A 27,052-nucleotide genomic window follows, 5' to 3' on the forward strand; every position below is an offset into this window, starting at 1 on the left:
CTGCCTTCAGGCCATCTTCCCTGATTTGATTTACTCTAAAGTAATTCTCCACCCTTGCTATGTATGAATTCCATCTCTCTGGGTGGGAGACATCAAAGTCAGTCAAGCAGCCAATTTTCGACATTGTAAACTTTTAGGGCCTTCGCTAATTGCCTCCTCTATAAGCTAGTAAAGTTTTTGTTTTGGGGAAAGAGTCCTTTTACCGAGCTAACCTCCAGCGATGCTGTACTGGCAGGCTGAGTCGCGAATGCAGGATGCTGTCTTCCGTCCTCAACTTACTCGGTGAGTCCTATTTATTCCTTTTGCTTGCAGGGATCCCATCTTCGTCGCCACTTTTGTGTATTCCATTTGTTGGCAATTGACGAAGACACATGGTGAACAAACAAGCTCTTTATTACTCTTCTCCTACAACCAAGCAAGCAGTAAAAGGCACACAGGTCTTTTATAGGGCCCTGAACCCAGACAATGTTAACCAATAGGAACTGGCTGTTTTCGCGCCTTGCGCATCTGCACAAGGCTGGCACTGACCAGTCTGGTCCCAGGCAGCTTTTGGTTTGCCCGGGACTGTTTGCAACATTTCTGAGCCTGCTCACTACTCCAGCAGGCTCAGGACACAACACCCAGCATGGCTGATGTTTAGAGTGAATCAGCTCTCATGACATGACCAAAGTATGACAGCCTGTTTGGTGATTTTGGCTCCAAGTGATGTTTTTGATGTAAAGTGATAAGTGATAAGCAGATCACTTATAAACAGGCATTGCTGTGAGTTGCCTAATTTGGTTCCCAGTGATTTACATCCTTATTTGTTACAAGGATTAAAAAAATAATGGTTTCTAAAATCATTTAATTCAAATGCTTTGAAAGAAGATCCATCTGTATATCTATTCCAGCCTTCCCAAGTTCAAATGTTCTCCAAATGAATTCTCAGCTCAAAATTCCCAGCAATAACACATACCAGAAATATATAAAGATCCTTAAGTTGGAAAAAAGTGAGTTAGATACATTCATTTCTGAAATTACCAAGCCCATCAGACCTCAACTGGGTAGGTCATGACAGTTTATCCTCTCTTCAGTTTTGAAAGAATCTGTTAACTGGGATCCTAGTGGATGCCTTTCTTGTGAAGGGGGAAGGTTGACATTACCTGTAAGGATAGAGTTAGCAACAGAAAAGTTGAGATGATTGACTTTAGGATGGCATTTAGGATGGCAACCCCAACCCTGTCCTCAGATGAACCACTTCCAGTAGCATGAGCTTTAAAGCATTGCCTTAAATACAATTAAAGGCAATAAAAACAGTTGGGTAGTTTAGTAGCAATACCCATGGTTTGCTGACAAAAGATATTCTGCATCATCTCATTAAAAACAAAAGCAAGTTAGCTGACTGAATAATTTCTGACTGAAATCTCAGAAGGGCATGATCAGAATGGCCAATAATGGGTAGGTTACCTCTGAAGGTTCAATAAATGAGCCCAGATCTGGTAGGGAAACTCAAGAGGACAAAGAGGTGGTAGATTCAGTTACAGCAGTATTTCTCAGCCGCAGCAACTTTAAGATGTGTGGAGTTCAACTCGCAGAATTCCAGCACATCGTCTGGGGAATTATAAGAGTTGAAATTGTTGAGGTTGAGAAAAACTGAGTTATGGCATTACTAATGTGTTCATTTGATTGTAAATCCTGGATTTTAAGTGGGATTGCAAACTGAGCATTTGCATGCCTTGTGCTCATTTGTAGGACTAAGCAAAGTTTATTTCCAGGCTGATCTTGGAAAAATGCCTTTTTTGCAGAGACAGTTGAAGTAGCCTCTTTGCTGATCAAGTTTAGGGTGACAGGGCAAGCACAGCAGTATCCTTTTCCTCCTGGACAAGTAGACATGTTTTGCTCAGCCATGGTTTAAAGATAAATCATACTACCTGAATTCACATAACAGATTAAAGAAAAACCACAGTAATACAGACCACATGGATTGGAGTCCCACAATTTGCTAAACCAAAAGCAAATTAATACATGTTTTTCTAAGAAAAATTGAATTAATCTGTATTCAGAAATGGGTAGATTTGATTACAGTTTCAAACAGAGCAACTAATGCTTCATACCCAAAGGTTCTTTTTTCATCATTTTAAATAAAAGGACTGGGCTTACATTTTATGCTAAACTATTTTATGCCTTTATTACTGCTGAGTCTCTCATTTGTGCCACAAAAATTCAGACACCTATTGGAAACCATGTCTGCTACCTATCGTTGTCTGTTTTTTTCATAACCTAGAACTAATAACCCTATTTGTTCCATATTAACCACAGCAGGCTACATCCACAGACAATACATTACAATTATAAGCCATAATGGCTAGATTTGCAATACACTGCAAAGCTAAAGCTAACATAATTTCCTGATTAATATGTGGTGTGAACCCCCTTTTGAGCATTTTGATGGCCTCATAGGTTTTCTTGCTTCACTGAGATGTTTTTCAGGTTTCTAAGGAAAATTCTTCTTTGGGTTCCCTCCCCACCCACCTCCAACTCTTTTTTGCCACTCCACTGAGTACAAAAATCAATCACAGTAAGCCATAATGTGTTTCTGTCTGGCTTTGGTGACTTGGTGCAATGAGTAAGCCCAGCCATTCTGGCTATGAATCAGGGTATGTTGCTTATTTGTAAATATGCATAGGAGGATGGCATAGCACTAGGTGCACTCCCTTCAAATCCAGCAGACCTTCAGATAAAAATATTAATTTTTGGAACCTAACGTATGCCTCCTAAGAGTCAGATATTCCTTCTTGTTTTTACAACATTTTTTTGTTATTGTTGGTTGCCTTGTCTAATAACAATCTTTTGAACACTTTACAGCTTGGAAGCTCATCTAATCTATAGGCAGGAGCTTGCTCAGTATTGCTTTTTTGATCCTAATGCAAAAAAGATTGCTGAACAGATGCGAGATGTGCCTGCTTTGTTTTGATTTCTGATTAAAACCACAACCTATGTTTTAATATAATTTATGAATGTAGCTTTCTTTGGAAAGATTCAGCTTCTCCGGGAGAGTGGTTGAAGAATTTCAGTGGAAAATGCTCTCTGACCATCGAAAGCCTAATCTGAGACCTTTTTCAAGATATGAACAGAACAAGAAGGAACAACTCCGAGTTTCTACATATTTAGGAAATGCAGAATTGGGAGGTTGAAAGAAAGCCTTAAATCCATCCTAAACTATCTAAAATCATTGAAGTCCAAAGTTTGAAATGATTAATTCTTATTTTCCCTCTACTGTTGTGGAGTATACACTGAAGAGAGCTACTGTTATTTAGCTGGTTGCAGAAATCTAGAATGCCATTAAATATCAGTAGGGTTATTGGCCATCATTGGTAGCCATGTGGGTTTTTTTGTAGCCCAGATATTTATCTAATCTGCAAAGTAATTTCTTTACAAGATCTGAAATATAAGATAGGCTCGAGCTAGCTGAAAGAGGTGTCTTGCTTGAATTCCAGCATTTCACTTTCTTTTAGAATCACTTATTTGAGATAGATAAGCAACAGCATTGCTTCTCAAACTTGGCAATTTTAAGAAGCGTGGACTTTAACTCCCAGAACTGACATAATAAAACTAATATATTTCATAGCAGAACCTTAAGCTTGATCCAACTGACATGAATGCCTATGTGACCGCAACTTTCCCTTAAGAACTGTTAAAGACACGGGAGAGAAAAGATTCCAGATCTTTACATTTACTCTGGAATGCTGGGTATTAGAAGCATGTTAAGAACTAGAAACTTGACTTCTAAAAGTCGAAATGCTCAGATTGCTGGAAAGGAAGAAATGCACCCCCTATCTTGCTTTTGACCTTCAAATGCCACCATTGGAATCCAGTTCTAGGAAGTGCTGAGATGCCTGCTGCTGCCAACTGCCACAACCTGCCTGCTATCAAAAGTCTCCAGCACTCACCAGGGATTGCATTTGATAGTCAAAGCACTTGGTTTGGACTAGGGCCACAAGTCAGAGAACAACTCGTTCCAACACGAATGACAGCTTGAGGCACTTCCTACTCTTGTGCTATGGCTACAGCAGGATGGGGAGGAAACAGTTCTTGCCAGGAGGAATAAGGGCTGGCTAGCTGCAGATTTCCTTCAAATGCCACCCTCCAATAAGAGCAGACTTTGGAATTCATCCTGAGTTTTGTATGGCTGATTCAGTTTGAAAAAAAAGAAAGAAAGAAAGAAAGAAAGAAAGAAAGAAAGAAAGAAAGAAAGAAAGAAAGAAAGAAAGAAAGAAAGCAATGTTCAGTTTCACAACTTGAGAGATGACCCTGACAAGATAATTCTTGTCACGGGGAAGGATGAGATAAAAATGTTGTACATTGCTACAAGTATCTTGTACGTCAAAATAAAAAGATAAACAATAACACAATATTATTAGCATTACCCTTTATAATAATCAGCATTCTTTTATTATAGGATGTAGACCAGCATAATGCTTTGAGAATGCCAGTTTTCTTTGCATTCCATTAAATGCCTTAGTTATTTTTATGGTGGGATGCTATTTATTATTCTATGGGATACATTTCATGACCAAAAATTTATGAGAAATTACTATGGACTGAAAGAGAGGGTCAGTTTATTGCCACTGAAAGTAATAAGGCTTGTCATCACTAACTGGTCTTATTGGTTTCAGTAGGATTTAATTACAGGTAACTATTAAAAATACAAATATATGCATGTGTACTGAAGAGTGATGAGTCAGTTTGGTATAGTGATTAAAGCACCAGGGTAGAAACTGAGAGAGTGTGAGTTCCAGTTCTGCCTTAGATATTAAAGCCAGTCACTCTCTCTTAGCCCTACAACATAGGCAAGGGCAAACCATTTATGAAAATTGTTCCAGGACAACTGCAGGGACTAGTCCAGCCATCTCTAAGAATCAAGACAGATTTAAAGGAACAAACAAACAAACAAACAAAAACAAAAATCAAGAAAGAACCCCATGTAATTCAACAGGATTTATCATGACATTTAATATGTCCACAATTAATTTGCTATGAACAAGAAATGGGTAACCATAAGGGCCTATTAGAATATGTAAGAGGTAACAACCCTCAACATTTGAACACAATAGGGACCAGAATTGCCATTGCAAAGCAAAATAGTGGGGAAGTGAGTTGCACCCAATTTTACAACTTTTGTTTGCCATGGTTATTTAAGCAAATCACTGCAACCATTAAGTGAATCATGTGGTTATTAAGTGACTCCAACTTCTCCCATAGATTTTGTTCATTGGAAGCCAGATGGGAAGGTTGCAAATGGCGATCACATGACACTGACATATTGAAACCTTTGTGAATGCATTTCCATTGTCAAGCACCTGAATTTTGATCAAATGATCATGGGGTTGCTACCATGGTCATAAATGCAAGCACTGGTTGTAAGTCGCTTTTTTCAATGCCATTGCAACTTCAAATAGTCACTAAACAATGGTTGCAAGTCAAGGATTATCTGTACTGTAAATCTGGAAAGTGCCACTTATAATGGAATTGTGGGAGAAGGAACTTAGCAGGTTGGACCCAGGCTTAATTAGAAATTCATCACACTTAGTTTTCATCTATTCCAGTTCTATTACTAAGTAGTGGTAAATCTACTACTCACATCATGTTATAGGCGAGGAACTCTGATGACAGAATTATGGGGGAAAGAATACTTAATTTTGTGTGTATGGGGGTCAAATATCCATGTATTATTACAATTTGTGCAGAGATTTTCTAGATTATTCATATTATACAAGGGTATTAATGTCCAGATTCTTCAGTGTCACTGTGGTTTAGGAGTATTCAAGATTGTGTAAAAGAGAACATTCAAGACATAATTCAATACTTATTGGCTTGCACTAGGCTCCGGAAAGATATTACATTCAAAGTGTAATTAGTGTTATACTATTATCGTTAAAAAAACAACCCTAAATTCATTTGAATTGTCAAAGGTCAACATTTCTACTGATGCTTTCATTAAGTAGGATTATTTTTATTACACTCAACACTCAGTTTAGATGCTTTCTTTTAAAATGATATCTGTCTTTTTTTCATCTGGGAACATCATGTACTGGGCTTGATTTTCTGAAAAATATTGAAGCAGCAGAAAGTGCATCCAGATAAGAACAAAAGCAGCCATTTCTGTAATGCTACAAAATTTCATTCAGCAATAACTGTCCACCATTATATTTATCACATATATATTTATCACTTGTATATAAGTTGTAAAAACTGTGAGAAGCTTAAAAACAGGCCATCTCTTTACAAGTTGGAAGAGAGATCCAAACTATAGGAAAATAAGACACAAGAAGTATTTATGTTGCTGTCTGAGGAAATAAAAAAAATCAAAATGGAGATAGACATGATTGGTAGTTGATTTGGTTAATTGGAACTCATCCTGCTGAAGATTTCAAGTCTTGCTAGCTTCTGAAATGGTGACTATTATAATTTCCTATGTCCATGCATGTTTGCTATGAACAGCATTGCATAGGGCAGGAAAAAGATTAAATCAATATAGTTGCAGATTTTCTTGCTCCTTCTGTTTCTTTCTCTGGGGATTCCTCTTTGTTTTCCAAAAACAGCTGTTCTAAACCCCCTTCTCTGTGGGGTCAATAAATTGCTTACAAATATCGGAATTATTTTAGTTCTTTTCTTCTTTTCTGGTGGAAAGAAGTACATTGCACTGAGCTGTTATATTGTTGTACAAATAAATAATAGTTACTCTACAACTTGTTACGATAATGATCTGTTTGACAGGTTCTGCCATAAGGGTATTATTTGGTAATCATTTGATTTCTCAGGTACTGTAGATTCGTAATTGACTGACTTGGATATAATTTTAGACTCTGGATGTTTAAAACTTTCTTCTTTAGACGGTATTGTGTGGAAGCCTAAATTTCTACACCAAAGGCCCCAGCCTAATGTTAGTCTTAGGTTCGGATAGGAAACTTGTTTCTTTCATGCTACATGAAATTATGACAAAGAGGAAGTATATTTTGAATTCCTCATTGCCAAGGACAGACCTGCCTTCAGAGGTTGGAAGGTATTCATAGATAGGAAATATTCAATTCCAGAGAATACTGTCTTTGATTCCCTGCCCACAGCACTTTCAGTGTTATTTTTTCCTCCTGGCTGCTGTTCTGGATATTGTTTGCTCCTGCAGTTGTACAGTGATTCTGACCTGGAAGAGAGTGGGCTGGGTGTAAATTGATTTGGGCGAGGGCTTCTATGTTGAACAGATTGTCAGGGATGGCAGCTGTGGCAGTAGCACCAACCTCCTGCAAGAAAAGAAAGGCCTAGAATCTATTCTTTCCAACTGATGGGGTCAAAACAGAAAGCACTGACCATTTATTGGCACTGCAGAACATATGTAGGCACCAGCCAAGGCAGCAGAGGAAAAGTGGAAAAGCATATTGCGTGTGCTTAAAGACATTCTTCTATTTAGCATGTTTTCTCTGTCTTTCAGAACTGGATTTATAAACATTTTGGACTAAAACCTTGCTTAAATCATGCAACCCAAACTCAAAAGCATAGGGCATTTGGGATGGAATCTTAGCATGTTCTTCTCCTAATTTTTATTTGTGTATTAACAAAATTGATACTCAATAGGAAAGTTCACTAATGACTTATAGTAGCACAGATGTAACTTGCAAAAATTCAGTTACATTTTCTAACTTGATTGCTAGCTGAATGTTTGCTTGGTTTTGAAGTTTGTTTGTTTTTAAAGCCGAAGTTGTGAAAAGCTGAAGTTATTGAAATTAAGATATGCCCTGATCCTATGAAGTTACTGGAAACAGTTCCCTAATAAGTTCAAAAAACCACAATTGTAAGTCTGTAGTCTCTAGTTTTATCCTCTAAATTAAATATCCAAAGCAAAATCTGGAAATGTGTATGTTTTACCAAATATCACAAAGCATATATTTTAGTAACAGTGAACATTTATTATCCTTGTATCCCTGCTACAACTCCCTAAGTCTATTTCAGCATCTTTTTTAGAACCCATTTATTCTCGGTTTAATATCCACTGATGTGTATTATTTATATAGCAGCTTTCCTTTGCCATCAGCTATCATATATGAAATATGCTTGCCTTCTCCAACAGCTCTTTGTTCCTACTTTGCAGAGAGGGAAAAATAAATAGTCTCAGAATAGGAAGCTAATCTGAAGCTTAAAGATAGGCCTTTGCTATACCCTAGAGCAGAGATGCCAAGATCTGCATGCAAGAAGATAGCAAGAATCTTAACCATCATGAGCCTCCCTCCCTTCCAGGGAATCCTTTCACCCACCTTAATGAGTTTGCAACGGATCTGGGCTGAGACCATGTGGCTGTTGCGGAGGTTGCCCACCCGAAACATAAGGCAGAGTTTTCCATCTCGCTGTGAGATGACAGCAGCACGGCTAAACATTAGAGTTTCAGCACGTTTCTTGGGTTGGGACATTTTGATGAACATGCATCCGATGAGGAAGGCATCTACCACAGAGCCCAGCAGTGACTGGAACAGAAAAAGCACAATTCCTTCTGGGCAACGCTCAGTAATGTAGCGATGACCATAGCCAATGGTGGCTTCTGTCTCAATGAAGAAGAGGAAGGCTGAGGGAAAGTTGTAGACATTAGCTACACATGGGTTATGTCCTGAACCGGGGCCCTGGTGTATATCTAGGTCCCCACGCAAATAAGCAATTCCCCACCACATGGAGGCCATCACCAGCCAAGCAACAGTGTAGGTCAGCAAGAAAATTAGAAGGTTCCAACGCCACTTGAGGTCTACTAGGGTGGTGAAGAGGTCGGAAAGGTAGCGACTGTTCTCACTGCCCAGGTTGCCATGCTGGACATTACAGCGGCCGTTCTTGTCTACAAAGCGCTGCCGTTTCCGATGCGATGGTGCAGCCACCACTGCCTGATAGTCATCCCCAAACTTTCTTCGCACAACTGACATCCTGACGAGAAGGAGATTTACTTACACTCTGTGTGGTTAGTAGTAGAACTAAGGCTGGTTTCAGTGTGAAAACTCTGTTGTTTCATGCAATAGACCCAATATAGGCAAATATTAGCAGAGAAAATAGTCGTTGGTGGCCTCTTCCACTTGGCATGGGCAGTTGTTGGAGATCAGTGGAGCTGATTCTGGAGAGGTCCTTTCTGTGTCACTGCCTTGGGTAACTGCCAGATAGCACAAATAAAATCCAGATGATTGTACAATCTTTATCTGATTATTTAAAACATTGTCTTAGGAGAGGATGATGCTGGAGGCACAGAACTAACACTGAAACACAAGGAAGGGACCCAACTGGTTTGGCCACTACTCTCTTATGCTGCCCGTGGACTGGCACAAGAGATAGGATAAGGTCAGCTTATTGCACGTTTTGGGTGGTCGCTGGTTAATTGTCTTGCGAAGGGTGGCTTCCTTGTGGAATGGCACAGGCTATCTAGCACAGTCTTATAAGCACCAAGTCTGCAGGCAACACCAGCAGGAAGCCAGGCTTTGTTCTGCAGATGTGAGAGTGGAGAAGTAGGTAGATGCCTTGGCGGTGCCCTCTTGAATGAAGCTTTCTAGCCCTGGGATCAAACTCAGCCAGGTTCGTGCGCCTTATCGGTAACCGGAACTGGGTTGCAGTAACCAATCTGCACTCAGGTGCTCGACCGCGGCAATGTCCAGGATATAGCCGACGGGGTACTCGCAGTTGAAGGAGTAAGTGCTGCTTCGGTTGCTTTTCTTCAGTGATTCTCTGCCCGGAATTCCTGAGGGGGACGCCTGTCCCCCTCTCGTGGATGGGAGTTCCCTTCAGGCGGCACCTGGCGAAGCTCGGGGCTTCCTACTCGAATCGCGCGGATTTGAGCCCCACGACAGCACCGTGAGACAGCGGGCGGGCTGGTCGAGCGAGCGAGCGAGGAGAAAGCCTCGTCTCCCGCCTCTGCCCGAATCCTACTTCCCCTCTTTCAGCCCCTGTCGCGGCGCGCTTGGAGTAGCTCTCTGAGAAACTTCACCTTTGCGGTCTTGCCCAGCTGCGGCGGCGGCGGTTGTAGCGAGTGGCCGGTCTTGGGCAGGCGAGAAATTGGGAGGCAGGCGCTGAACGAGTCTCAGGTTGTGGCCGAAAGCTCCGAGCGAGCCTGGCGAGTAGCTGACCGCGCTCCACGCCGCCCCCTAACGGCCGCTGTCACCACCACCCATCCAGGACGCCTCTTCTTGCCTCTTCTGGGCGCTGTGGGGGCTCCTCGCCGTGATCGTTCGTCCCCCCGGCAAAGTGCATCCACAGCTGCCGGCGGCCTCCAGCGGACGTTGGTGGTAGACCGGCAATGGGTCTAATCTTTCCGCCCGATCCCCGTGGCTCTGGGCGCCTGCCGCTGCTGCTACTGCTGAAGGGATCCCGTAGCGGAGACGGGAGGCGGCGAAGAGCGAGATCCGTGGAGCAGCGGTGAGTCATGCGACCGAACTACACAATGGCTCAAGCCCCGTGTAAGAACGAGAACGGAGAAGTGGAAGAAATCCGAATCAGTGCCCGGCTTCTCTTTCCTCCCTACCCTACTCTGCAGAACGCGCAAAGCTTGGCTCTGAGTTGGAAGCGCAGCGGGTGATTCCCCGAAGGGGCTGTTTCTGGGGTGGGGTAGAGGGGGCAATGAAAAATGGCTAGGGTTCTTCCTTCCATCCAAGGGCTGAGCCAGCCAAAATCGTGGCCAAAAACCTCTGAGCATGAGCAGAGCAAAATTTTTAGTGGCATTAGAGCTGCCATCTGTCTAAACTTAAGATGGCTGTAGGGACGGGACTCTAGGAGATACTGTCCTACCAGGGAGAAATGCAGTCAACTCAGAGTCCAGTTCCTGATCTTAACTGTGGTCTCCTGTATTATTTTCTTCTGCCGATCTTTGGTGAACAGCATCTGCTGAAAGACATTTCTTCCATAGTCCAAGCCAACTCGCATCTCCAGTTTAAAGCTCTTTAAATCCATGTGCATCATTTGCAACCCACAATTCCATAAATGCAAGCATCTTTATGTATTTTACAGGCAAAATAAACGGCCATTTCAACAATGTTTTGACAGCCACTATATCTTGCTATAAGAGTGGGGATTATAACATTTGGCAATCTAGTTTTGCTTTTAAGTCACTCAAGTAAAAAGGGCATTAATCGTCTGATCCAATTAAGCTGCTGCTTGAAGAAATGCTTCAGTTCCATTATTTATTCGGTTTTATTCCCTTAAGCATTATAGTTGGATACAATGTAAAATTATTTGGTAGGGGGAAAATTCAGCCATTTTTTGAGGAAAATAATATTTGGAGCGAAAAAATATTGTTTTGATCCACAAAGACTGTAAGATGCCTTCTAAACATAAGAATAATTTTGCCCATAATAAATGGATATTTCTAGATTGGAACTTCAGATGAACAACATAGGCATTTTTGCAAACATTTACATCCTCAAACTGGTGACTGTAAGGCTAAGGGCCACCAGTTACAGAGGATGATTGTCTAGAAATCTTTAATTCTAGCCAATTGGCTAGAAGTCTTCCTCCATTTAATTTTCCTGGCTCAAATTATTTCTCTAGCTTGTTTCCTCTGAGTCTCACATTATAATTTTAAATACAGATAAGTCTTTGATGCTAGATGTGTAAAATACTTAGATGGACTTTTTGCTGGGCAGAATACATGAGAATGGGAGGAACTTTAAGCATTTATATAGGGAGGGAGAAATGGTGTGGAACAGAGGTCAAACAGTTGCTCAGAAACAAAATGAGTTAGGATTGCAGAGTTTGGTGGGTTACTTAACCTGTTTAAGCATCTGATCCTCACCACAAAATGATCATGCTATATTTCTCTGATTTTTTTTATTTTTATTTTGAAGGCTAAATTAGAGAGAAGATTGGGCTTAAGAGAAAAGAATGAATTGGTAGTAAGAACTATAGGGCCTCTTTAGTGGTCGTTCAGTAGTCATTGATTATAACCATTTGTTTAGTTACTGTTTGAAGTTACAACAACACTGAAAAGTTGACTTAAACTAGTACTCACACTTACAACTGTTGCAGATTCCTCCCCCCCACACTGTGATCAAAATTCTGGTGCTCGGCCATCAGCACATATTCACCAATGGCTGAAGTGCCCCAGAGTGATGTGATTTTCATTTGTGACTTTCCCAGCAAAGTCAATGGGGAAAGTGGATTTGCTTAATGACTGTGTGAATCATGTAACAACTGCAGTGATTGACACTAACAACCATGGCAAAAAGGATCATAAAATCAGGGGCAACTCAACCACCTTGCTTAGCAATGGAAATTCTGGTCCCAACTGTGGTTACAAGTTGAGGACTATCTATATATATGTTTATAGATGGATTGTAGAGTAAGTCTGCACCAGTTTGCACTGGTCTACAAATTTTGGGAAATTATTGAACTCTGAGATAAAATGTATTAATTCTTACATATTTTGATTAGATGAATTAGAAAACAGGTGATAAAGTGTAATGATACAGGCGAGTAAATTTGCCTACAAGGGAGGGAGGTGTCTAATGATCATGATGCCTCGTAACTTCTTAACAAATTACAGTAGAACAAGGAAAATGGTACCACATGGAAGTGTATAGATTTATTTTCATTTTGAGACTAAAGATTATTTGTTATTGTTGTTAATTGCGAAGTCATGTCTGACCCATCGCGACCCCATGGACAACGTTCCTCCAGGTCTTCCTGTCCTCTACCATCTTCTGGAGTCCATTTAAGCTCACATCTACTGCTTCAGTGACTCCATCCAGCCACCTCATTCTCTGTCGTCCTCTTGCCCTCAACTATTGCCCTCAATCTTTCCCAGCATTAGGCTCTTCTCCAGTGAGTCCTTCCTTCTCATTAGGTGGCCAAAGTATTTGAATTTCAACTTCAGGATCTGGCCTTCTAAAGAGCAGTCAGGGTTGATCTCCTCTAGGACTGACCGGTTTGATCGCCTTGCAGTCCAAGGGACTTGCAGGAATCTTCTCCAGCACCATAGTTCAAAGGCTTCAATTCTTTGTCGCTCAGCCTTTCTTATGGTCCAGTTTTCACATCCATACATTGCAACTGGGAAAACCATGGCCTTGACTATATGCACTTTTGTTGGCAGGGTGATGTCTCTGCTTTTTAGTATGCTGTCTAGATTTGCCATAGCTTTCCTCCCCAGGAGTGTCTTTTAATTTCTTGGCTGCCTAACTGTAATTTATTGTTCTTTTATTGCAAGGCACATTTGTCTTGGTCAGATTTACGTATCATCTAAAAGTGAAAGTGTAATTGCCTAATATTTCCAAGGAACAATTACATGATATTTTTCCTCAGAAGCCAAGATGCCTCGAAACTGTGTAAACAATGCAGATAACTTCTGCTACACTTGTGGCAAGGTTACATGTGCATCTCAAAAATGCAGTATGATGTCCTGTGATAAAAAAGGCATACCACGTATATTTTGGATGCAAAATAGGGAATCAGGACAAGATTTGGGCCGCTCATTATTGTTGCATTACATGTGCAACTTATCTGCACCATTGGCTAAACAAGAAGAAAAAATCCATGCCTTTCGTGGTCCCAATAGGGTGAAGGGAAACCACCAATCATAGTAATGATTGCTGTTTTTGCATGGTTCCCCCAAATGCAAAAGGGATCTCAAGAAAGAGGAAGTGGACCATGGAATGTCCAAACATTCCATCCGCACTACATCCTGTACCCCATGGTGAGGACTTGTCAATTCTAGATCCACCAGAATCCTACTTTCTAGACTCAGATGATGATAAAGATGATGAGCAGGATGCAGCTGATCTGGGACCATCAATGTCAGAAGACCCAAACTAGCCCACTGTATGCTCCTCCTGAACAACATCTAATTTCACAGAGTGAACTAAATGACCTGGTTAGGGATTTGGAATTGCACAAAGAAGAGGGAGTGAAGCTATTTTCCAAGGCGCTTGAAGGCAGGACAAGAAGCAACTGATGGAAACTAATCAAGGAGAGAAGCAACCTAGAACTAAGGAGAAACTTCCTGACAGTTAGAACAATTAACCAGTGGAACAACCCGCCTCCAGAAGTGATGAATGCTCCAACACTGGAAGTTTTAAGAAGAGACTGGACAGCCATTTGTCTGAAATGGTATAGCGTTTCCTGCCTGAGCAGGGGGTTGGACCAGATGACCTCCAAGGTCCCTTCCAACTTTATTATTATTATTATTATTATTATTATTATTATTATTATTATTATTATTATTAATTATTATTATTATTACTGGGTTCCAGATTAAAACAGTGGAACTTCTTGCAGAGTGAAAAAGCATGAAAATGTTACATGAAAAACCAATAAACGAATGGAAAGTTATGTTATTGGTATCAATAAAAAAATAAATTTATAATAATTGGTGTGAAACCATTCTCATTGCTATATCATATTTAGCAGAAAAGTTAGGGAGCATAATTGCACACACCCCTCATAACTTTGAATTATTTTGATGCAGTTTTGACCTGAAGCTGTATCTTGGAAACTGGAGCCAATTAATACTCAGGACTTAATTTTCTTTTATTAGTGACCCAGTTCTGGTAAAATTTAGCTACTTTCATTTCTGAGGCTTTTTCCTTGTAGACCACTGTTATGTTCTATGGTTTTTAATACAGTTTTATACATTTTGGTTAGGTTTTTTATATTTTGCTTATTGTGTTATCTGAATTATTGTAAGCCACCCAAATTCACATGTGTAAGATGGGTTGCTACATTAAACTGAATTAATAAATAATAAATAAATTACTATGAAAATTAAATGTTGAGCCCTTTTTATGCTTCCCACTATCACTTATTCATACCCATCTTCTGAATGCAAATTGCTCTGAATGTTGCCAACAGAAAATTGGCCCAAATATAGTATTGCTAACTGAATAATAGGTATATCCTCTGCTATGCTGGAGTGATTCTTGTCAATTATTGGGTTTTCCTTTTTGTTATTCTGTTTTTGTTTTACCCAAAAAACAGTTAAAATACAAAATACAAATTCAAAACTTCAAAATTTTGTTGTCTTTCAAAAAAAAAAACCCCACAGAAAAAAGACAAAATAAGAAATTTAAAAAGTGCATTAAAAAGTGCATAATACACATATTATTTATATTATTATAACTGGCAAATAGATTTAGAAATTTAAAAATGGGGTGGCTGTTTCGCATGAGTGGGAAACTAATGTTGTAGTATATTAATCAGTAAGTTGACTGATTAATATACTACAATATTAGTTTTCCACTCATGCAAAACAGCCCCTCCCATTTTTAAACTTCTAAATCTATTTGCAAGTTATTAGCCTGTCATCTATATATTATTTTAATGACCAAGTAGTTAACAAGAAGAACAACAATAATAAAAAAGATAACATTAAAGTTTCAAAACCCTCTGATAACAAAATGTTATTGAAATCAACTCAATAGAAAATTTATCATGGCCAAGTCATCCCAAAAGATAACAGTGATTTGTCCTGGATCAAATGTCCATGTTTGTTTCTTACAACCATTTCTTATCTATTGTTGTCTGATTAAATACCATCATAGGACCAATCTCCAAAGTCTGTCTAGCTTCTGAAAAAAAATCCAGATGAAATTGTTTTCCGGTTAAATGTGATAAATCCATTCCTCAATCTCCTTCAGACTTCTTAAGGAAAATGAATTTATTGCTTCTCCACTCAATTATTGTTTATTCCTTTACCACAGTTAAGGAAACTATGACTTACCACAATGTATGAACAATGGATCAAGTCTCACGTACTGTTTGTGGAGGGGTAGAACAAGGATTATCAGTACTAGTATCACAACAACTGGCCATTAAAGATATGAAAATATTTCACTCAGAATTGAATTAATTTTTCAAAAATCCCTTGGCTTTAACTATAAAATACATCTTAATTATAATTATATCATGTCATATTATGTTTATTTTTTGTTGTGTTTTTTTCACTTTTTATAGCACTTTTATGTGTTCTTTTTTGTTCTCTTTGGCAATGTATATATCAGCATCGCTATTATTGTGTTTTTCCTTTTATTTTTTATTATCAATTAAAATCAATTTTAAAAAGATATGAAAATATCCCATTCTGAATTAAAATAGTTTTTCAAAACTTGACTTTAACTATAAAATGCATTATAACTATTTCTCAGCTTAAAACGTTTTAAGGAATCAGATTCACATTTTTCTCTCACCAGCCTCCTTCACTTCCAAAATGTATTTGTTTCTTGCTTGCCAGCAGGGGTCCCAGGAGTATGGAATGGTTTTCAATCTAATTTCTTTGCAAATCAAGCCAGTTCCTCCCTGGAGGAAACACTGTCAGCAAAAAGACCAGATGATTTGAAGGAGGACGAACCTGCTAAGAACATGAACTTTCTCCTGTTAACCTTTTGGAATCACCTGGGTATTCTAGAACCTTTATAGTTATTTAATTCAACCCTAGAAAATACTTGGTAAGTCTGTGTAGGGAGGAACTTAAGAGTTCTAGCATTAGCTGGAAGGTGCACTGCGACTTCTACTTCAACCTATCTGATTATCTTTTATTTTATTCTTATTTCCGAGACCCTTTGCTGTAATCCTGTTCATTTATAAATCAGCTAAAAATATAGAATAAACAGCAGGCAGGGAGACCATCACATACAGTACACTATTAGTTCTCTACTTCATGTTTCTTCTTACCTGAAGGGAGTGTTTTTCTACCTCATATTCTTATCTCTCCAAATCCTCTTTGTCCCTGCATTTTGCCAATTTAATTTCAGATTTAAAAATCGGGCTCTTGTTTGTTTCTGACTTGGATGCTGTGCCCTTATCCAGTAAAATCTAATCAGTTCTATTTATTTTATCATACAGTAATGTAGACATTTTTATTATGCTTCAAAGTATATCATTGTTATCATTATGGTTCATCTCACAGTCAACCAGATGTTCAGACTGGATTTGTCATTTTTGTTCAGCTATTGAGTCCTTCCCAAGGACTTGGAACAGGCAGAGTTGGGTGTTTGATGAAGTTACAAATATCATTGCAGAATGCAAGATGTTCCAAGTAAAGCTGGCTTTTGAAATTTATGGTGAATTTTTCAATGCCGACGGTGTTCAAGTGGTGCTCCAGGTGTTTTGGGATTGCACCCAAGCTGTTTATTACTATTGGTTCTACCTTTGCTTTCTTTTGCCACAACCATTCTATTTCTATTTGCAGAACTTCGTATTTTGTTATCTTCTCCAGTTCCTTTTCTTCTGTTCTGCTGTCTCCAGGTACTGTCACATTCATTATCCAGTTATCATTATCGTTATTATCATTATTATCATCATCTTCTAAAATTGAGGTCTGGCATTAAAAAGCAAGGCTATGGATGCATTGTTATTCTGAATATACTGTACTAGATTAAAAGAAATACGCTTCATAGAATTTGAGTAACAACTTAGAATCTCTATTCTAAATGGACTATTTGTTAATGAAAAGGATTTGTGAGACAGAAGGGAAGGATGAATGTCATCTTAGAAAACTTCCAGATTGGATCAAAGACATCAATTTATAATGAAACAAAGTAGATATCAATAGCATGATTTAAGATTATGGGCAAGATCACCAAAAGTATCAGCTACAAATCAAGTTCTGTTGTTGGGATTTAAGACATGGCCATTGTTTAGTGACATGGCCTTTTGAATGATGATTGTAAAATTGGGGGAGAAAAAACAATTTGAAGATACAGATCTGGAAACATCCATACTTAATAGTATTTCCTATACGAGTGAGAAGCAGCTCCCTGTTCACACAGGGAAATGCATGGATCCATCTATCTATGCATGGATCCATCCAATCTCTCTTTCTCTGTATATGAGACTGAGAAAAGGAGAGGGTGAATGGACTGTCTGAAAAAGACTGAAGTTCTTTCTAAGATTATTATTACTCTAAACAATTTCTAGTTGAGATTCTTAAGCCACAATTATAGGAAGATGATGATCTTAAGATACAGTATGTTTGCACATGTTTGGAGGGCAGCTTCCACCCCACCCACAATAGTTTCTCCCAAAAGCCCCACTGCTGTTTGTAGATCAGAACAACATAGGCATGTGGTATAAGCTACAATGACTTAAATGCATAAGGATACTATGATGACAATCTATTTTGCATCATTTGAATAACAACATTATGGTACCCTTGATGATACTGTCCTCTTATCCCCCGCCCCAATCATGCCTGATAAATTCCCTCTGAGAGAATGTGCCTTTTAAGAGAACTATGTTACTTATTCCCAGATTAAATGTAGCCACACTGATTATGGGTTCAGGGACTAGATAGAGGCAGGCCTAGAAAATTAGTTTTAATTCTGGTGTCACATCCCTTTGGTTTTGAATGTTTATATATTTTGTTCTGTTGTCTTTATTATATTGCAAGCCTACCTGGAAAAGGCTTGGGCTTGGAAAACATTTAGTGAAATAATAACAGTCATTATCTCTAGATCAGGTTTGAAGCTCAAAGCCATTATGTCTTGGGGAAAAAAACCTCAATAAAGTGCCCTCTTTTACAAATACTCAAATATACACTAAAAATGTAATCCAATGAATAAGAAGCACAGATGCATCTAATGGCACCACAGAGACTGAATTCTTTTATGTAGCAGCCTTTTTTTTTTTTTTAATGCTTGGCTGATTCCCTAAAAACAGACCTGAATGGCAAGATGTTGATATATAGTTCTACATACCAAAATATTACATGGCTTGTCATGCTTGACATTTTTCTAAAAAGTCTTTTTAAGAGAACCCATGGGGAAACCATTTCAATCTATTTTCTTGCGCTCTCTTAGAAGCAAGAGATATGAAACTTTTGTATGATATATTTGTACTTATGAAAGATTAGATTGAGATTGCTGTGAGATTTCTGTGTATTTGCATTTTGTCTTTATTCCCAATTTTGGTTTCCCTTTTCTTGTTTCAGCTAAAAGAGAAAAAAAAAAGAAAAGAAAAAAAAGGAAAAGGAAAAAAAGTAAAGAAAAAAAAGAGAAAACATTGTGTTCTGAGTTTTGTTAGCATTTTTCAGCCTTGTTTGAATCTGAAGATTTTGATTAGGTTGAGCCAAGCTTGTTACATTTCTTATTATTCGTGCATCCCAAAATATTCCTGCTGGATTTGCTTGCTCTGGAAAGTGCCACCCTGATTCCACTCTTGCCTGATTCATACATTACACCAAACCATAATGCAATGTTTTGATTTGGATATAGCATTATGTGTGAAGATAGCCACTGTATTTGAAAGCCAAGGCGTCTGTTCCAAGCTACTATAACTTGTTCTACAAATCAGAATTAAAACTAACTAAAGCTTGGCACAATCTGTGAACTCAGCTTCTGTTTCTGTGCTAATGAAGTTATTTTCTGTCAAGGAAATGAAATAAATTACCTTATTGATTAACCACATTTTCTTTGCTATCTTGTAACTGTTTCCATAAGCTAAAGATTTTAAAATTTAATCTGACTTCCATTATTGTCCTTAATATGTGGTGGAGTGAAAATGGCAAGTTTTATATATAGTCTCTCTCTCTCCCTCTCCCTCCCTCCCTCCCTCCCTCTCTCTGTATTAGTTCCATGAATTTAGTAAATACATTTCATTAGAAAAACCTTCCATTTTATGAATTCTAATCTTTAAAGTATACTGCGCTGTGTTGGAAAGAAAGCACCAAAAGGACTTTGCTAGGTGTAGAAAGTAATCTCAAAACCCCGGGGGATTGGTTTTGGGAGGAAAACACTGCTGGTAGATATTAAAATTGTGAGTCCCCATATAGGGAAAAAACAGATTATGAATCACAGCTCTAAACCACGCCAACTGTTAGGAGTCGAAAGAAGCATTGTGATATACTCAGGAAACAAATCTAGTAACCATTGCCAACATTGGAAATTGGTCTATAATTGGAATGGTTTGTTATAGTTCATATCATGTTTTGGAGTGTGTTAGGCAATTTTTCAAACTTGACAACTTTAAGAGAAGTGAACTTCAACTCCAGAATTCCCCACCCAGCATGCTCTGGGAGTTGAAGTTCACACCTCTTAACTTTGCCAAGTTTGAAAAACACTGTTCTAAAGCCACCTCCTATGCAGAGAATAACATACTAATCTAATCTGGTAGTCACTGGAGCATGAATAGCTGTGACAACAATAATTAAAAGTTGAAAATGCAGCAATGATTTGGCCTATAGAAGGATTTCTTTTCAGAATTTTAAGTAGCTACTTCATATGTATGCTGCTGTATGAACCTATAGAAATACTATGTTTTCCAAAATAAGTGACTGTGATAGGATCATCTTAGGATAAATGAGAATACATTACAGTAAACACAACTATTAGCTTTTCTAATCTCCCTGAAAAGTGGGGAGGGCAGTATTGTTTAAATTCAGGATTACCAAATTGCCTTTTGGTTAATTAAAATACTGTTCAAGACACACTATTTTAGGCATTTCTGATTTTTTACTTTCAATTCCCACAAATATACAATACTGTGTTTTTACTGAGCATGGTGTTCTTTGCTAGGATGTGGGTGTTTATCTGTTGTTCCCTTATATCTTCCCCTATTTTTTTCCCCTAAGACATACTGATTCCTCTTTTTTGTTTCCAAGGGGATTTTTAGTTCATAATCCCATTGGCATTCATCTGCTGAGTCTGCAACTGCAGGGATTAATGAGGCTTTTCAAGGAGTGTGTTATAAATCTGCATCAAGACGCTCTATGGAAGGAATTGTCAAAACAAATGGGATCTAACCATGACTGGATGTTAACATTTTGCATTTGGTTGTCAAATTCATGATAGATAAGCAGGTCTTGATGGAATGAGGGAATTTGTTGTTTCCCCCTGCAGACCCCAGTGCGCTTGTGATTAGACAAGTTCAAGACAAGAGGAACTTATAATGAAGTCCTAGACTGGATGATTCTCTTGTGTATTTTGGAAATACATAAACTGAACAACCAAGTGATGAAAATAAATTATTTTTTTCCAAGCAAGTGATGAGTGATTAAGGCAGATTGGTTGAGAAACATATAGGTGTAACAGTAGTCTTTGGCCAATTTTACAAATCCAGTATGTCTGGAGGACAGCATGCTAGCGAAGGTTGCTCTAATAATATATACATAATACACTCAAAGTTTTACCCATATGTTCCCTTAAAGGTCCCCCTCCCTTGGCAGTACAGAATAAGATATTGTCTTGCTTTGACTAGGATGGAGGCCAGCAGGGGAAAAGAATTAAACCAATCAGATGGAATCCAATAGGAGTTGCAGGACCCTGGAGAGCTCCATACATTCTTGCTTCAACTAGCTTTAAGCTTTTATTATTAGACTTCTATGCCGCCCATCCTGCCAAGGTAACTCTGGACTTTTGCTCCTTCTTCAACCAGTTGCCCATTGGTAAATGGGGAGTGTTCTTAAAAGAATCAGCCTCTGCCTGTGGCCTAAGACTTTTTATTTGTCTGCTGGCAAACATTTGTGACTACTGAATATGAGATCCTGAGCCTATAAAGAATGGAAACTTTAGTAAGGGCTAGGCAAACATCTAGTGGCTGGGAATTGTTTGCAACATTTTTGGGGAAGAGTAAAGCACACAATTGATGGTTACCATGCAAAATGGATTCCCATTTTCTTTTTTATTTTGGGGGAGAGTTTGGGACTGTTTTTAACTTTATTTTCAGATATACTCCACAGTTACTGTATTTCCTGTATCAAAATGAGAGGATAGTTAGTTTTTTAATCACTGTGTTCAGAGGAGAATTGAAAAGCCACTAAAACCAGAATTCACAGGATGTCCATCTCTGACTTAGGGAAATCTGATTGAAGTCATGCTGGCTTATACTGATTCCAGTTCAAAGATTTTGAGCAATACTCAGCTAACTAGCTGTAGGTATATCTGTTTGTGTTATGGAAAGAGACATTCAGAAAATGAAGTTCCATGACAAAAATGGGCAGCGGAGTAGAAATACCTGCTTCTCTTGTTGTTTTTTAACAAGAAGCCAGCAATGCATTTCATTGACCCTAGTCTTCCTCTTAAAATATCAAAGAATAAAATCTCAACCATTTTTCCAGGCATTTGTCAAGTTGGACACTCAAGCAAGAAGACAAAAAAGCATTCTGCCATTGTTTTAGAGAAAAGAAATGCAAAGGAAGCTGGACTTGATAGAGGAAAGGAAGAATTGTTGTGGCCATGAACGCAGGTGTGGCAACTAATTTCCAACAAATTCAGACTGGTTACTTTGATTAGATGAATGCTGTTACTTGCCAAAAGGGAAAAACATGACAGCTGCATATTTCTTTGTGAGTAGTCTTAACAGAGAATTCTTAAATGGATAATCCAATCTGCCACTTACATGATATTTAGATTGGAGAACTGCAGCAGTTGCCAGAAACTAAGGACTGGAACTTCTTGAAGAGATCTGATGAAAGCAGGAGACCATTATTTCCTGTTGCTAAAAACTTCAATGCACAAATGGAGATCAGAGAGTTGCTCTGTAGCCAGGAAATCCCCATGATAAAGAGAGAAACAAGATGAGCAAAATTGATAGCTACTATGGAAGAACTCTATGGTAACCCTTTCAGCCAAATCTTTGACTATATCTCTCTTGTAACTAATCATCAAGATACATTTCAAGAGACCAGATTGGGAGAAAAAAAAATAAAACCATGAAAATTTATTTATTTATTTTCAGTAGCACAGGTTCCCTCACATGGTAACCATTCCAGAAACCGAGATGCATTGTTCTTCTACCCCTCCCCTCGCTCATAATTCAACCAAAATGCTATCATTGTTGTAATTTGATTTTTGTTTCTTTATGGAAGTTTTGCCCTCTTAGAGAAATTAACCATGTAGCTTCAAATTAAAATATACTGGAAATTACTGAACCCAAATAAAATTGTGTTACTCATGCAATATATACAGGGCTGACCAGGCAGTAACCTGATCATCAAGCTAATTCTGCAATTTTTAAAGGCCCTGCAAAAAAACTTGCCAGATTGGATGCAGAATAAACTGCTATATACCAAATAAACATATACAGATGACATATCATTTCTGGAAGCAGAGTCTATTTATTTATTTATTTTGCTCCATAGTAGAACAAAAAGCAGATTTTTAAAAAAGTATTATTTTCTGCCACTTGATTTGAAACAGAAAAAAAATCACAATGAATCCACAATGAAGTTAATACAGGATAGAAGGAACTTGGTTATAAAACAAGTTAGCAAAATTCATGCATGGAAGATGAAACACCACATAACATATTTTAATGCTACAAAAGAAAAAGAGCAACTTATAGTGGAACATTTGCTGCTGCGAAGACATAGCCACTAATATTATCTTACCAGCCAGCTGTAACAAAATAATTGCAGAGATACAAGAAGGTAAAATAAATAGAACAAAATACTATCCTGAAAACAGAATTTAAAGATAAAGATTGCTTTAAGCCAAGCTCAATTCCATGTGATTCCATAGCAGAAATAGAGAAATGATTTGTCATTGTCTTGTTTGAGTATTTTTTTTAAATCTAAATCTGGAATATCCTAGTGGACTCCTATCTAAGTACTAGTCCAAACTGACCCTGCTTTTCTTCTTTTGGATCAACTGAATTTGGCTACTTTGGTTTGCTGCCATTTGATCCAATATATTGCATCATACAATCCATATCACTATTATATATGATATCTATATCTGTATCACTATACATTTGGGATCTCAAATATTTATATTTACATGTTACTTATATGTAAGGGTGTAGGTCTATACATATGTTGTATATAGTATGTTTAAATGTGTATTATGTATGTGTACACTTTGAGAGCAGTAACTAAATTTCATTTTTAATGTGTGCCATTGTGCCCACAGTAAAAAATGACAATAAAGGTTATCTGTCTGTCTGTCTCTCTCCATCCATCCATCCATCCATCCATCCATCCATCCATCCATCCATCCAACAACACAGCTTATAAACGTGTGGTACATTAATATCCCCAATGAAGACCCCTTCAATATCATCCCAAGCAATTATTATATGTTTAGCCATATATTTATTTTTTTAAAAGTACATGGGGACATCACACATCCTTGTCTTATTCATTGTTGAACCATTCCTTAAACATGCTATTTATTTTCATGTAGCCTTTACTTCCACCATATTTATGTCATTCAACATCTAGTTTTCAGATTGAGAAGAATGCAATATTGTTATTAGAAGGATGCTTCAGATTCAGTAGGAATTATTGGCAGTTCCTTAAAGCATCCTGCATCATTTCCTGTCCTATCATAGTTGCTACACAGACTCAGGAAAATTCATGTGTTCAGGAAATGTTACAGAAGTAACAACAGAGTGCAACCACATCTCCTTGTGTTATTTCTAGCTCAGCACTGAGCTGTTTCATAGGCCAGTGATGGTGACACGCCATACCATTTTTGGTGACATGCCAAGCCTCTAGATCCTCTGGAGGTTATTCAAGAGAACCCTGCTCTCTCGAAGCCCCGGGGGGGGGGGGCTCACCCAAAGTGGGTGAGGCATGTTTTCCAGCTCCTTTTGGAGGCTGCAAGGCCACACAAGAGCATTCTCCACATCTCATGTGACCCAAGGTTGCCTTGAGTTAACATTTCAAAAAACATTTACATTTATTTATTATTTATAAATGTAAATAATTTAATTTATTACTGTTTGTTATGAATTGTTTCTCTTTTGTCTGGGGCGGAGGGAGGGGAGTGACATGCCAGCAAAGTTAGACATGTTTCAAGTTTTTGACATGCCAAGGCCAAAAGCTTCACCATCACTGTCTTAGGCACTCATGCATAGTTTACTTCTATTATATACTTCTCTTATTGTACTCAGTAAGCAACTTTCAGTATTTCTGTAAAACATCCATTATTCATGCCTATTCACTTTATTAAGCTACGTCAATAAGCATATAATAAATTCAATTATGTGCATACATATACTTCTCAAAGCAAAAATGGGATCTTTGTACCCTTTATCCACCCTTATCGCATTTCCTAAATTTCTTATTCCCTTTCATTCAGAATACTACCAAACATCTTCCCAAGCCTACTTAACAAGCTAATTCCTCTATGGTTTCTGCATTCACTCTTGATACCTTTCCATTGCTTTCCATTCTTCCAGTCTTCAGTGCCATCCTCATGAATATGCTAAAGAAATTGTCCACTCCATAATCAAACTTATTTATATTTTAGTATTTGTTTAGTTATGCCACCTATATTTGCAACCTTGCCATTCTCAGGCTTCTCACAACTTCTATTACTTCATTTTCATCATTTTTTCTCTTAATATTTATGGCTTTCATTTTAGTTCCACTCTTTGCTATACCACTAACATTAGCATACAGACTTCTAAAATGCTCCTTCCAGCATCCCCTCACATTTCATTCTAAATTATTTTATCTTTTCTATTTTTAATTCCATTCTCTCTGCTGGAGGCGATTTCTTAGCATCCTAAGTGTACATCAATTCAAGGCTATTCTCCATCATGTTTTCTCTTGTTATTGTGATCTTTCCTTCCAAAAGATTAATGTGGTATTCTCCATTATAAGCTATCTGAGGAGAGAAAAAAATAATAGATTGGATATGAAGTTGACCCAAGACTTATAATCCTGGAAATGAGAACCAACCCCCCCCTCCCACATGTGTTAATACTACAATTCCTGGCATCCTTCATGCAATGGCCCTACTGAAAACTGTATCATGGATTACTCACATCTCTTTGGACCCCTGGATGATACTTTGCTATTATAGGATAAAGGGAAGAGTGATATATTGCAAAAGAATGGAGTATGTGCTCAGCCCAAACACTCTAGTGATATTTGTGTCATTTAAATCTCTTTTGTCGAATGTGATGTGGTAAGAAAGTTCAGTGAGTCTGAATTGTACAACTTTCCTTGTTCATGAATGATCTGAAGATAAACTTTCCCTTGAGATAAGCCTGACTCCACATACCATTTTTGGGCAACTCTTGCAGATTTTCAGAGAAATAAACATTTATATAAGGGAAAATAATGGAAGAAATAGGGACATTATCGGTCACATAAAAAACATATATCAAACTGTAAGGATGTTCAAAGAGAATTATTGGCCATGCTATAGGCTATGGGATTCTCTGTATTTAGATATAATAATTACTCCTTAGTAAATGAAGCAAGTAGAGTTCCATGGTTATTAAATAGTTGATCTAGTTGTGTTGCTGTAGAATGATCATATATTTTTGAAGTGTTAAGGCAGGGGTGTCAAACCGCTGGCCTGTGGACTGGATGCCAAAACCGCCAAAACCGCACCCACCCCATTACTGGAAACGGGGGGGGGGAGTCGCAATATGTCGTGACACATCACGTGATGTCGTGAGTTTGACACCAATGTGTTAAGGGAACAAAAGCAGTTGTAATACTTGAAGTTTTCAGCTTTTTTGAAGAATGCATACCCATAAAGCATATGTGATTGGTGAATCAGACTAAATAAATTATCACGGATGTTACTTTTTGATTATTGATACTCACTTTTTTTACTTGTAACCAGAAATATTCTGCTCTTGACTGAACCTGTAGTTTGCTCTTCCCATTAACTTACAGTGGTATGTAAAATATATTTATCCCACTTCCCTCTGCATCTTAACATGCTGTTTTGCTTAGGTCTCACTTCTTGTTAAAGCAAGAAATTGTAAGATATGATTCTGTTTTGGCAGTTTTCATGGTATCAGAGCCAACCAAAATTATATTTCTGCTTTTCTCTGAAAAGCAAACAGTAAATGTAAGAGCTTTGATGTTGTTAATTATTTCTGATTATGCTGTGGCATCACAAACCAAGTCAAGCAATTAATGCCTGGGGCTGCAGAAACATCATTGCACAAGTTCAATGCAGTATAAATTGTACAGTGAGTTCAGTTCATTTATCAACTTTCCATGCATACTGGTATGGAATTCCAGGACTACACCTTTCCCTTGATTATTTTTAGTGGAAAAAGGAGAAAATCATCCAGGCTATTAATATTAAGTTGCTGGAATTTTTAAAACTGGAAATCAAACAAATATAGCCTTAAAACAAGTCCGTGTCTCTATATGTGTGTACATACC

General features: G+C 38.1%; 1 protein-coding gene and 1 long non-coding RNA gene across 4 annotated transcripts in view; one reads left to right on the plus strand and one right to left on the minus strand.

Annotated features, from left to right (window-relative positions):
* LOC120313700 (G protein-activated inward rectifier potassium channel 1-like) overlaps positions 1-8,973 on the minus strand; it is a 38,687-nt gene extending 29,714 nt beyond the window's left edge. For all 3 annotated transcript variants that reach the window (XM_039355869.1, XM_039355868.1, XM_039355867.1), the window contains exon 1: positions 8,286-8,973. In XM_039355869.1, the coding sequence (XP_039211803.1) occupies positions 8,286-8,936 (651 nt within the window). In that variant the 5' untranslated portion in view covers positions 8,937-8,973. The remainder of the gene's footprint in view (positions 1-8,285) is intronic.
* A 1,300-nt stretch (positions 8,974-10,273) lies between these two features.
* LOC120313701 lies at positions 10,274-19,382 on the plus strand. The gene is made up of 3 exons (XR_005558228.1): positions 10,274-10,410; positions 17,168-17,223; positions 18,908-19,382. It is a non-coding gene; the product is annotated as an uncharacterized LOC120313701 (long non-coding RNA).
* The last annotated feature ends 7,670 nt before the right edge of the window (positions 19,383-27,052 follow it).

The sequence above is a fragment of the Crotalus tigris genome, unplaced genomic scaffold (genome assembly GCF_016545835.1).
Source record: "Crotalus tigris isolate CLP2741 ecotype Arizona unplaced genomic scaffold, ASM1654583v1 scf7180000018762.419966263:882430, whole genome shotgun sequence".
NCBI lineage: Eukaryota > Metazoa > Chordata > Lepidosauria > Squamata > Viperidae > Crotalus > Crotalus tigris.